General features: G+C 43.0%; 1 protein-coding gene across 3 annotated transcripts in view; it reads left to right on the top strand.

Moving 5' to 3' along the window:
* Nucleotides 1–13890, top strand: part of TOGARAM1 (TOG array regulator of axonemal microtubules 1) — a 51774-nt gene extending 37884 nt beyond the window's left edge. For 2 of the 3 annotated variants that reach the window (XM_075843938.1, XM_075843939.1), the window contains exons 17-18: nt 1340–1455; nt 4116–13890. In XM_075843938.1, coding sequence (XP_075700053.1) covers nt 1340–1455; nt 4116–4143 — 144 coding nt within the window. In that variant the 3' untranslated portion in view covers nt 4144–13890. Of the gene's footprint in view, nt 1–1339; nt 1515–4115 lie in introns of all 3 variants that reach the window. The other variant, XM_075843940.1, reaches the window with a different exon arrangement.

Here is a 13890-nt window from a genome sequence, read left to right as displayed (position 1 = left end):
TTCAAAACGGTCTAAAAGAAAAACTGGCCTTGACGTCCATAGCAACCAATTGGAGCTTCACGTCCCTAAAAAAATGTGCACGGTCCTGAGTTGCTATGGGCCACAAGGCCAGTTTTCCTGTTAGACCGTTTTGATAAATGAGGGCCATTGTTTCTATTTTGCATTATTATCTAGTTCTCTGAATGCAACAGCCATGTAAACAATCTGTTTTTATTCTGGTTGCCATGGCTACGTCCAGGGCTTTGTATAGTTAGATCTCTACTACAGCTTTCTCCTGCAGTCCTATAATGGAAATTCATATATATATATATACACACAGTTACATTTGTGAAGTTTACAATAACTCTTTACAGAAGATAAAACATCACAGATACTGTATGACTATAGAATATTTTATATAGGACTTGTCCGCTCTCATGTGTGGCGCAGTAGAGAGAACCTGTCACCTCTCCTGACATGCCTGTTTTAATAAATACTTGTATTCCTCATGCAATAAAAATTCTGGAGCATCTTTTCTTAGCACTCTGCCATTCCTCTGTTATTCCTCCTGGAAATGTATGAATACTTTGACAACTGGTTGTTACTATTCTCCTTGTCAACAGGACGTGTCCCTACGCAATCTGACACTGTCCAATCAATGCTGTAGGGACACCCCAACTGGTAAACGCGTACAAGTATTTACTAAAACAGACATGTCAGGAGAGCAGACGGCTCCTCTTTAACCTCCTCACGCATTTGATCACTGAATTAGCCTACGTTTAATGTATACGGTAGGATAAGCTCCCAAAGTATCTGTTAAATGTAAGCTGTGATCGATGCCTAACAGTGGCAGCCGTCACCCATAGGCTCTAACGTTATCTGTTTAACGGATACGTCATGGAAAGCGGTCAGGAGTTCATGTAGTATACGGTAAAAGGATCCCATACATGTAGAGTTCATGACCTACTTTAAAAGTATCCTATAAGGTACATGTTAAACGGATGTCATAATAGCCTAAGGTGACGATGCTACTGTTAAGCACCCGTAGGCTATAATGGCATCCGTTTAATGTGTATGTCATGTTAAATGTATATGTTTTTATACTGGACGCTGCAGGATGGAATAGCTTAGTATACCGCAAAAAATATATAGACGAACGTATATACTGGCCTAAAGGATACTCTTTTTGTCCTCCGTCTGACAAAGCCCTATGTACGCGTTTAGCGTTTACGCCAGGTGCTTTCTCAACTTTCTCAACGTACACGCTAAACGTAGGGCCAAAACGAGATATGAACAGGGCCTCACTTGTCAGGTTAGCAAACTTCATCTTCTCACAATGTGCTTTTTCGGTCACATCTAGGGTGTAGGGGAGATCTACGATACGCCATCAGCTCGAGGAAGACGATCTTACCACGGCAGTGTCGGCAGTTTGAGAGCTTCATCCGTCTCCCAGAACACTCATCACACTCTGGACAGGTGCGTGGTAACTTCTCTCTACGAATGAACCGGAAACGGAAAACGATTTGCAGAAGTTGGTTAGTATTCATTAGAACAAGTGATGACATTTGCAAAGTCAGCTTAAAAATATTTACAATAACTTTGGGTATAGATCATGTTGCAGCCCTTTTTTTTTTTTTTTTTTTTTTTTTTTTAAATCTAAAATTCTTTACATTTTAAATAAAACAGTAATACAAAATTAAAGCAACTGTGCAGAGGAGATTTTCAATAAAGACTTCCATTTCGAGTATACAGATCCTATGCAAATCTGTGTCTCTATAGTTACAGAAGACACAATTTTTTTTTATATTGTCTGATACGGCAGTCATCTGTTAATGAATGGAGTAAAGGTTCTATTACACAGCCCGTTATGGGTCGTAAAAACGATCACCGATCAACAAGACAGCTCATTGATCAGCACTCGAGCAATGATCGCTTATTTCTGGGGACGAGTGATCGTTACGACGATCGCTGATCCCCATACATTTCTATCATGTCCACAGCAAATCTCCCTGTTTTCCCAGGAGATGTGCTGCTGTCAACGGTGATATTTAATGCAGTTTAAAAGAGCAGAACAGTCGTCGTACGATCGTTTGCCGGATCATTGGCCCTTGTAAGAGCGCCTTCACACATGAAACTTTCAATCAAAATGTGACTCCAGCCAACAACTCGAGCAACATTTATGTTCTTATTTAGCACCTTAAATAGGAACTGCACTTTCATCAAACTTTTGATATGTCAGAGACATATCAGAAGTTTGGGTCCGAGTGCTGAGACCCTCACGGTTGCTGAAACAAAGTTGCAGAAGTGCACAGCGGAGTGCTTTGCTCCTTCAGCTGTGATCAGCGCTCGTCGTCAGGCTGAACAAGGCTCTCATAGAACATCTTAGGCCTCACACACCGTGAAATGCTTCCGTGTGCTATCTGGTTTTTTAACTGATATCTCACCCATTCATTTCTATTTCCGTTTTTTTCTTAGCAGAATAGTGTGGCCATTCCGCCAAAAATAAAACCAGTCCTATTCCTGTCCATCTTTTGTGGATCAGTTTTGGCCATTCTATTAATTTGGTCCGTTAAAACAACAGACCGCACACGGAAGCTATCCGTGTGCTGTCCATGTTTCTCGGCCGTATATTTGGCAATGGATGTGTGCGTGAGGCCTTAGTAAGCCGTCTTCAGCTTGACAGGGAGCTTGACCGATCACAGCTTAAGGAGCAAAGCGTTCAGCTGCATCTTCGTTTCAGTAATGGTGGGGTCTCAGCACCCGGACCCAAACTTCTGATATGTCTCGGTCATATGAAAAGTTTGATGACAGTATAGATACTCTTTACATTTCTAGATCACCAGTCTATACCAGGTTAAAATTAGGGGGCACATGACATGTTAGTGGGGTTTGCTAGATCTTGGTCACCAGGTTTATGCAAATAAAGCTTAATCATGTTATAGTGAAAAGTTCTATAACGCAGGATATAAAATCTTTCTAGCTCTGATAGTTTGTTACAGTGTATCAGTGCAGGTAAAATATAAAAGCCCGGGTTCCAAGTGGTTTAGATTATAGCGCCTAGACTATATTCAATTGTAGTAAACTCTTAGGCCTAGTGCACGGTCCGTGATTACGGCATGGACGGCCGCGGAGTGTCACATGCGGGCCATCCGCAATTCACAGACTGGGCACACATTGGTTTAAATAAGCCCGGACCGCAAATCCGGACTGTATAATGACTTGTTCTACTTTTTTGCCGTCCGGGTTTCTGGCCAATGCACGGACCGTGGAAACCATGGTTCTGTGCATGGGCCCATGGAATTGAATGGGTCCGCAATTCATCCGCATTTTTGCAGACAAGAAAACATGTGCATGTGCAATGAGCCCTTCGCTGTGAGAGGTATTTGGTTTGTATCTAGTTATATTCTCTGGATGTAAACCAAAATGTTCTCGTTCACTTACAGCAAGCACAGGTCTTAAATAGGGAGTGACAGAAACACTAAGTATATTAGAAAGTTGCAGAACTCCTTTCTAATGAATAAAATTGAGAAATAAAAACTTAACATCCCTACAAATCAGCAAGGATGGTGCCATACACATCAGATATTTGATTCGCTGACAATCTAATGTGTATGGAGAAAACCTGACTGTCAAATCATACCCTTCCTGGAAAAACTTGTCATTCAGGTTGGATTTTAACCCATCCATTACGTTGTTTTTCTAGGCGATAAGCAGCGCCAGGGGTGTCTAGCAGCCGCTGATCTCAATTTTCCTATTGAAATATCCCATAAAAATGTTTGTTCAGCTCGCCCATGTGGCCTAGGTAGTAGCCTGCTAGATAATCGTTTAACCAACCACTAATGTGTATACGTGGCCGACCGCCTCATACGCTTCTTCCAAGGAAGCGGTGTATAGGCGTTACTAGCTGTTGTCCCAGAATTTTTACTAATCCCCCTAATGCTCCGTCTTATTGGAAAAACATTAAGCTTTTATAATATACTTAACACTAGAGCTACTTGTGGTATGTCATAACCATTGTGGCCAATCCCTTGCCACAGGGCCTTGCGTTACGATTGGCTGTCAGGTGATGTGATGTCACCTGTACAAACTTGACCCACTTTTTTTTAAGGGCTCTTTTTTTCCCAATTTCTTTGCAGCATCTTGCACAGAGATATGAAATCGTAACGAAAGGACGAATACTGAATTGTGAGGGGACGTCTCCGGCTATCGGACCTTCACGGCTCAGGATGTGTCCTCACAAGTAACACGGAATAGCGACACGGATATTCTGAACATTTCTTAGAACCAGAAGAGTATTAAATCCCTTTGTGAAGTTACGTGTTACTACTTGATATTGTGACTAGTCCTTGTGAGGTAAGATCGCTGCTCCCTGACCTACGAGGCAGGAGACACTCGGCAGGTACAGAAATTTAGGACCTTTTTTTTGCTCTTTGTATTAAACTTGATCATGGATTATATTTCATCTATTAGCGATGGGAAATTTGAATGTGACTTTTTCATACATCTTCATTTGTGCCTTTTGAAAATATTGAATATAGACGTGAGATTTATTGTTTCCAGTTCCCTGCACACAGTGACCGTGTCAAATCTGTAGATTTTATTCAGACTAGGAAGTCGTTCCTAATTTACGTGCGATGCTTCATGGCGGGGGGAGAATATAATAATTAGGAGAGGAAAAAAAAAAGCCTGTCTCCTGACGGTATCTGCGCCTCTTTTTTGTTATTTCTGGAGAGAACACCTCTGTAATATGGCGCGGTGGCACACAGAGTGCCTATGGTTCTGTGTTGAATAGTGCCTCCATACGCCATGCTCTGCCATGTGCATGGGACCAAAGCCTAAAAAAAAAAAAAATATTCTTTTAAAGGGTTGTCTTATCACAGACAACTCCATTAAGTGGATTTTGTCAGGGGAACCAGAAATCGGCCAAACATTTCCCTATAGAGTGTTTTTAAAGAGTGAGATTTCAAAAGTTTTGATCCGTGGGGGTCCGAGCATTGAAACCCCCACCGATCACTAAAATAAAGTGGCAGAAGTGCTCAAGTGAGTGCTGTGCCCCTTTGTTCCAGATAGTCTTTCTATAACGGATTTTGCATGCGATATTTTTTATTTTTTTTAAGCCGGAACCTAAACAGAAGAAACATATAAAGAAAGGTCTCCTCTCCTGGATCCAATCCTGGTTTGGGCTAAAAAAACAAAACAAAAAAAAAAAAACATGCAAAATATGCATTAAATCTGCAGTAAGGGGACAGTCACACGTAGCCGATTTTTGTGGCAAAAATTTCTGCCACTGAAAATTTGTTCCATTCATCTGCATGGGGCTGGCAGAAATCCGTGCACCTGCTCCAGAAGCAACCACATTTAGACGAATGGAACGGATTTTCAGTCGCAAAAATTTCTGTAACAAAATCTGCTGCGTGTGAACGCACCCCAAAGCTCCTGGCGATCCGCTGATTTCACTGGAGGAAGTTGCAGCTAGCAATGAAATGAATGGCCCACCATGTAATAAGAAGTGGAGCGGAGTACACCGGAGCAGGAGCAGCTCTTGCATAGTGTAATCCTGCTCCTCTGACGGTCATATGCTCTAATAGAACATATGAACGGACGTGGTCTTACATCCCTTTCTTACAAAGTATCTTCATTAAAGGTGTATTCCCAGAATCAAAAATTGTCACCTATTCACAGGATAGGTGATACTTTTCTGATCTCTGGGTCCCCCGCCTATCAGGAGAACGGCGGTCCCAGACACCCAGATCTTCCGCACTGTTCCCCCCACAGTGAGGAGGAGCTTGAATGGAGCGGCGGTCAACCATGCACCCATCACTCAATTCACTGTCGACAAAGACGACGGCAACAGCCACGCGCTATACTCAAGTATATGGAAACGACAGAAACAGTGAAGTGTAACTAAACTTTCGACATATCAGAGCGATATATGAGAAGTTTTGATCGGTGGAGGTCTTGGCACGGAGACCCCCACCGATCGCTAAAACGAAGCTGCAGAAGTTCTCAGGTAAGCGCTGAGCCGCTTTTGTTTCTGATCGGCTTTTCTTGGACTCGACTTTCTATTGACTCTACACACATTGGCTTTCTGAGAAAATCCGATCAGACACCAAGTGGCTCAGCGCTTACCTGAGAACTTCTGCAGCTTCGTTTTAGCGATCGGTGGGGTCTGAGCACTGACATCTCTGAAGTTTTTTGAAAGTTTAGTTATCCTTTAAATTGAGTGGTGGGTGCATGCTCGACTGCCGCTCTGTTCAATGTCCTCCCCGCTATGGTCGAGCAGTGAGGATTAGTAACAGCGGGTTCAGGACCCCTGTTTTCATTGATGGGGGGTCCTTTGGATAGGTGACCGTTTTGGATTCTGGGAATACCCCTTTAAGACATGATGTATGAACACACTATTCGCTATAGTTTACAAATAAAAATTGGGGAAAAGTCCTTAATATGAGACACTAAATTTTATTTCTGTGAATTTTATCGCCATACACTACAGACGTCTTGTTTCATTGTCTAAACCATAAATTATTTCCACTCCGCGCAGGATGATGGGAGCGATTGTAGCAGAGATCTCATATTTTTTCATGAAAAGCAGTTTCTATAATGCAGCTGGGACCATTTTAGCATGTATGTAATATAACGCAGCTTTTATATGGATAATATGTCAATTTATAGGTTTATTTGTATTACTAAACATATAAGGAGGACCTCGATCTTCACACCATTCGTACATATACACACAGCACCGGCCTGATAGGCCAACATCACATAAGTTCTGGACTATTGCCCATTTCTGTTTAGGGATGCAAATCCTCTGCAACATATTAGCAGAATGTAGGACTTGCTGCGGATTTTCAAATGTTCACCATTCCCTGAAAACCATGCAGATTCTTTTTCCGCCACATGTGAATGGGGCTTTGTAAAATCTCATTCACATGTATTGTACTGACCTTTGTGTGTCTTGAGCTGCAATACTAGTCACAGCCTGAACAAGAGTGGCGCTGTTTCTCGGGAAAGAAACATTTTTCTAATCTCCTACAGCCCCTCCTGGGCCAATCCTATATAATGAGTGATAACTGAAGCCCTGTATTAGTCTATGGCTACACGACAACACGGCCATACTCTGTGTCTCGTTGCATACATCGCAGTACTGAAAGCAAATTTGACCACGTAGTGACTCGTAGCGGCCGTGACTCTAAATACGCAAGAAATCCTTTGAGTTTGGATTTCTTGGGACTGTAGTGCCGCGGTCACATTCGCTTTCATTACTCCGAGGCACGCAGCGCCAAACAGTGATTACACTTTTTTTTGTGCATCCGTTGGTGCCGTGTAGCCCTAACCTTGGGCGGAACTGTGTCGCGCTCCACCCCCTCAGACGCTACACTGCATAATGCAATGTATCATTTTTCTTTTCAACAAATTTTATTGAACATTTTTACATTTAGGTAAAAGACATATATCAAAAACAGATTAAAATAAAATTGAATATAAACCATTTCACTCAATGAATTATAATGTTGTTATAAAAAACAAAATGACAAGCATTCGTGAATGCAATGACAGTAAATGCAGGATCAATATATGAAAAGGAAACATCCTATACAACAAGAGACAGAGGAGGGGGGAATAGAAGGGTTGGGAAGAATATAGCGGAAAACTGGGATTGGTAAGGGGGGAGGAGCCGGTCAGAAATCTAGAATGAAAAGAAAAGTCACTGGACTTAATAAGCAGTGATCATATTGGCAGGTAAGTGAGGGTATGCGTAGCTAATCCAGGGCGACCAAAGCGACTCAAACCCGGCAACCCTATCTAGTAAGATTCCTGTGAGTTTTTCGTTCACAAACATCTGGTCCATTCTAGTTTTAACCCCTGCAAAAGTTACTGTATGTTTTTTCCAAGAGTGGGCTATAGTTATTTTTGCAGCCAAAAGGATATAAGAGAATAACCGAAATTGTGCGTTCGTAAGCTCTGGGGGTTTGTGATGGAGAAGGCCTATCTTCGGATCTCTTCTTATAATAATGCCAAACAGACTTTGGGCGAGACCAAATACCCTACTCCAGAATCGGGTAAGCTTAGGGCAGGACCACCAAATATGGAGCATGTCACCGGGAGAGTGGCAACCACGAAAGCAAGAGGCAGGGTAGGTGGGAAAGGCACGTGCAAGTCTGCTAGGAACCAAATACCACCTCATCATGACTTTATAAGCCGATTCTAAAATATTTGTGTTAATGGAGCAGTGTGATACTATACTCCAGATATTATGCCAATCTGCTGGTTCGAGCGTCACCCCCAGATCCCGGTGCCATCTATCCACGTATGTGTGGGGAACAGGTGTGGGGTTGTTAAGGAGCCATTTATACAAGACTGATATGATCCCTTTAGTGTTAGGGTTGTTTTCGCAGATTCGCTCGAACTGTGAGTAAGAGTCTGAAGCAGTCTTGTTGTGGAGAAGAGAAGTAATCCAATTCTTAAGTTGTAGATATCGGAACACTTCGCCGTTGGGAATCTGCTGAGAGGTCTGAAGCTCACAGAACGAGAGAATCCGGGAATGGGTGGGCGTTAGAAGATGATGGACTCTGAGTATACCACTAGTCCACCACCATTTAAAGGCTTGGTAATTGTCTGTACCTGGGGAGAATAAAGGGTTATGCCACAGGGAAAGGAGGGGAAGATGCGGCGAGATCAATCTGCTAGAATATTTAATTGAGTCCCATACCGATAAAATGTGCATGAGTGGGGGTGATAGGTGGGAGGAGCGGAAAGAGGGAGGTAACCAGGGCACTGATTGGATCGGGGTTGGCGACATCTCCGGAATATCCAGGTACACCCATAGAGGCATATTTGCAGAAGCATGCAATTTAGTTAAGGGTGCTATCATAGCTGCCTGGTAATATTTGGAGACATTCGGAACCCCCAGTCCCCCATCTGCCTTTGGTGAACAGAGGGTGGACCTGGATACTCTAGGGCGTGCTCCCTTCCAAATAAAAGATGAGATCCGATTCTGGATGAGGCGCAGAATGTGTGCTGGGATTTTGATTGGCAGGGTTTGAAACAAATAAAGAAGCTTTGGAAGGATGGTCATTTTGACTGCAGAAATACGGCCTATCCAAGATAAATAGGTGGATTGCCAGGATGTCATCAAAGATGTTATTGAGCGAATAAGGGAGGGGTAATTAGCGGAATACAGCTGCTCATAGGAGGGAGTCAACTGGATACCCAGGTAGTTCAATGAGTGTCCGGCCCACTGGAAGGGGAAATGGCTTTGTAGTGAGTGCAGGGTTTGTTGTGATAGATTAACATTTAAAGCGATAGATTTTGCGGGGTTTATAGTAAGACCAGAAATAGCAGCGAAATCTGATAGAGTTTGCATTAAGTTAGGAAGGGAAATAAGGGGTTGGGAGAGCATGAGTAGCATATCATCTGCAAAGAGGGACAATTTATGTTGCACTCCCCCTAACTCCAGTCCCCTAATGTTCTGATTCTGGCGAATCATCATGGCTAGGGGTTCAAGTGCTAGGATAAATAGAATAGGGGATAGAGGGCATCCTTGTCTGGTGCCCCGTTCAATAGGAAAAGAAGCAGACTGGTAGCCCGCGTAGCAGACTTTAGCAGTAGGGTTGGAGTAGAGGGCGTGCACCCATGACATAAAGTGGCTACCAAAACCCCACTTCCCCAAGGCAAAGTCCATGTAAGACCAAGATACTGTATCGAAGGCTTTTTGAATGTCGAGCGAGAGAAGCATTGACGCCACATTTCTCTTGCGTGCTAGGTGAACCAAGGATATAACTCTCTTGGTACAGTCGCTTGTTTGTCTTCCAGGGACAAAGCCTGCTTGGTCTCCATGTATAATCCCGTCAAGGAAGCGGTTTACTCTAACCGCCAGGATTTTAGCTAAAATTTTTATGTCAGTGTTCAGGAGGGATATTGGCCTATAATTGGTAATTTGAAGAGCATCCTTTTGAGGTTTGGGGATCATTGCAATATGGGCTGTCAGGGTTGGTGTCCGAAGGGTTGTGCCAGTTCTGATAATGTTAAAGAGTTGGGTCAAATATGGGCTTAGGAGCGGAGAAAGTTTTTTGTAATATAATGGGGAGAAACCGTCTGGGCCAGGAGATTTGGAAGGTTTTAATTCCTTGATAGCTGCCTGAACTTCAGTCTCAGATATCTCAGCTTCCAATGCTTCGAGATTAGAGGAGGTAATATCTGGAAAAACCAAATTAGCTAGCAAGCCTTCAGCCTTCAAGGGATCAAAAGGTGGGGGGGATGAGTATAATTTGGAAAGGAAAGTTTGAAATTGGGAAACAATCTTATTAGGGTCTGCTGTTATTGTGCCGGAGGCTGTCCGCAATCTAATTGGTTCTTTTGGCGCAGCGGGAACTCGCAGCTGACGTGCTAAAAGTTTACCCGGTTTATTGCTTTGCGAGTAATAGCGCTGCTTGGACCATCGTAGCTTACGTTCAGCCTGTTCCGTCAATAAAAGGTCAAGCTCTAATCTGGTAGCCTCAACTGACGCTTTATTAGCATGTGAAGGCGTCTGTTTCCAAGCATTTTCTTTTTGTGCTAGTGTTTGGTATAAGTCTGTTATCTTCTTTTCTCTGTTTTTTTTTTTAATAGACCCCAACCTAATGAGAGTCCCCCGCAGGGTGGCTTTATGGGCTTCCCATAGTATGATCGGCGAAGACGTGGAACCTACATTTAAGTTAAAGTATTCCTTAACCGCTTCTTCAATCTGTGCGAATGAGTCTTTGGATGTCAAAAGGGAGTCGTTTAGTCGCCAATTAAAGGATAGCCCCCGTGGGATTAGAGAAGAGAAGGAGACCTCAACCGGGTTGTGGTCAGACCAGGGTGTGCTAAGTATCTTTGCGGCGGAGCATAGTGGTAATGAACGCTGAGACGTGAATATGTGATCAATGCGACTAAAAGAGGAGTGGGGGTTGGAGTAAAACGTAAAATCTTTTGTATTGGGATGTAATTCCCTCCACAGGTCATGTAGATCGTGAGCCTGTAGCATGTCACTAAACATAGACGAGGAAGTTTGAGGTGTGGATGATGTCAGGGTCGGGGATTTATCTAAAGCTGGATTAATTACCAGGTTTGAGTCGCCCATGACCACTAGCAAGCCCTTTCGATTGGCATCTATCTGTTTAAATAAGTGAGAAAAAAACTCTGTTTGAAACTCATTTGGTCCGTAATATCCCACTAGGGTCACCTCTACATCAAATAGAGTACCGACCAGAATCACATATCGACCAGTAGGGTCAAGAATTTCCTTGTTACAAAGAAAAGGGAGATTCTTTCTGAAGGCAATAACTACCCCGCGTCGCTTTTCATGGGCATAAGAACAATGGAAAACAGGAAAGTGTGCACTAAGATGTTGTGGTTTGGAGGCAACAGAGAACCTGGTTTCCTGGAGGCAGACAATGTCCGCATGACAGGCTTTGTAGAAATGAAATGCCTTCGATCGTTTATGTGGCGAATTGAAGCCTTGGACATTATGAGAGATTATTTTCAAGGCAGAAGTAGCCATATGTATGATCTGATGATTTTATAATGAGTTCTGACCGGCAGGGGGAAAGGGAAAGAAGGGCTGGAAAGAGAGGGGAGGGAGAAACAGAATAGGTAAAAAGGGGTGTAGAGACAAATATGCATTTGGAAAACTGAAGAGGGAAATTCGTCCGAAAATCGACCGAAAAGGGTGGGCAGTAGCACAGGGGATACTACTGATAGAGTTCGGGTTCGCCAACACCTGGGCACAAAGGTGTGGTAACGGCAATCTGTTGAGGTGAACCTAAACACCATGTCATGACATATAGGGGAAAGCAATGACAGAGAGGGGAAAACTAGCAAGGGAGTATGGGCCAGGGGGAGAGAACATTAATTTCCAGAACATTCTGCCCCAAGTAAGATGGCGGACCAGGCACGCCGAGTCGCGTTCAATCATATAACCAAAATTAAACATTGCCATCAATCAAGGCAACAATTACTTGGAATTATCTTGCCGGTTGACCTCCTGCAGGCCATACACACAGTGCCGCCTAAAGGCAAGGCAAAGTATGTCTAGCCGGCAGGACAGCAAAGCGACAACCACGTTAATAGAAAAAATAAAAATAAATGGTTAGTGCCAAGTTAATAAGCATTGCATCTAGTTAAACAGCAAACTTATTCCAGATACAGAATTTCCAGAACATTCTGCCCCAAGTAAGATGGCGGGCAATGTATCATTTTTATTCTTTGGAGCAGCTCTACATTCTGGCTAACGGCCCTTTTACACGGGCCAATGAGCGTCCATACTGTATAATCAGAGCAACGATCAGCCAATGAATGAAAAAACGCTCGTTCATCGACTAATCGGATCTTTTATACGGCACATAAAATGGATCGCTAGTCGGCAGCACATCTCCCCAAAAGAAGCAGATAACAAATACAGATAAAGCAAGTCCTTCCATATAAAAGTCTGGAGGGCTGTAGTCACACGCGGCAGATTTTGTTGCAGAAATTGCATGAATTTCTACAAGTTCCATCCAGATAAATGGAACAGATTTTCAATCACACAACCTGCCGTGTGTGACTGCACCCTAAATCGCTTCCCATGATCAGGACAGGAGCTTCTTCAGGTACAGTACAGAGTGTAGCAGAGAAACAGAATGGGGCGCCCTCACCTGCTGTCCACACCAGCAACTCCTCCTGGCCCAGATAAAGAGCAGTACAGGACATTAGTAGCGCCTCTCTACAGTATAGTACGGTACTACAACAGCCAATCCATACATGCACTTCAGTAATACAGGGGGGGGGGGGTTTACCAGCAAAATGCCCATTCTGATTGGCTGATCTTCCAGCCCATTGCACGTGCCTGCGATATGGGCAGCGGCTGTGGCTTTGTATGTGGTTTAAAGTTACAATGGCCTAGGAAATACCATTTTATGGCACAAATTATGTAATCAGAGGCCGTTCTATTTAAATATGGGGTCAGGTCTTTCAACTTTTTTTTTCATCTAAGACAAGTTGTAAATATAATTGGAATGTAATACATTGGCACTTTAATGATGCTCATAGCAAAAAAAAAAAAAAAAAGGTACGGAGACTATAGTCAACCAAATCTCATGTGAAAGTCACATCTTGAGGCTGGAGTGATCCAGACTCACTGGGAAACTTATCACAGAGTTACATGATAACAGTTGTTGGAGTTACTACAACTCCCAGCATCCTAGCTAGGGACATATTTTCAATTGAACAAGACAACTAGGTCTGTGGTGAGAGGGGCAACACTTCTCCTTCATTCTAATATGTCTTGTAGCTACCACTAGGGGGAGCTCACTACATAGATTTTTCCAGCTCCCATTGAGTTTAATAGTAGCAGTATAAATCTGTATGCAGTGAGCTCCCCCTAGTGGTGGCTGCAGGCAATTAATTCTATGACTGTGGGAAGTGAAGCGGTGTGAAAAACTGAAATCAAGCCCCTATAAAAATGCATAAAATTACAGGACATTTACATTTGCCGGAGCTCTCAATGTAGGGGAGCATTCTGAGTTTTACTACGGGGTCCTTTGATTTCTGTGTATGCCCTTGGTCAGGACATGCTGGGAGTTGTAGTTTCTAATCAGCTGGCAAACAATGACCCATATTCGAGGCCCAGAGTAAAGGAATGTGAATCCATGTAATATGTACAGAAAGCCTTACTGTCCCTCTATCGTGATGTGTTATATGTATATACTATATCTCTATTTATGAGTATTGAATAGTATTTGGAAATCGTGACTTAACCGCTTGTCTTGCATTGCACATGAAATCACACCTAGAACTATGTTTTACCTACAAATATTATTTTTTCATGTTTTTCCGAGTATTTTTATATTTTTTTTTTTACATTTGTCTTTTTTCTTTCACACGTGTCTATTGGACCCTGTTCATTTTACT

Source organism: Rhinoderma darwinii, chromosome 12 (assembly GCF_050947455.1).
Source record: "Rhinoderma darwinii isolate aRhiDar2 chromosome 12, aRhiDar2.hap1, whole genome shotgun sequence".
Taxonomy (NCBI): domain Eukaryota; kingdom Metazoa; phylum Chordata; class Amphibia; order Anura; family Rhinodermatidae; genus Rhinoderma; species Rhinoderma darwinii.
This window is presented reverse-complemented; position numbering and strand designations above follow the sequence as displayed.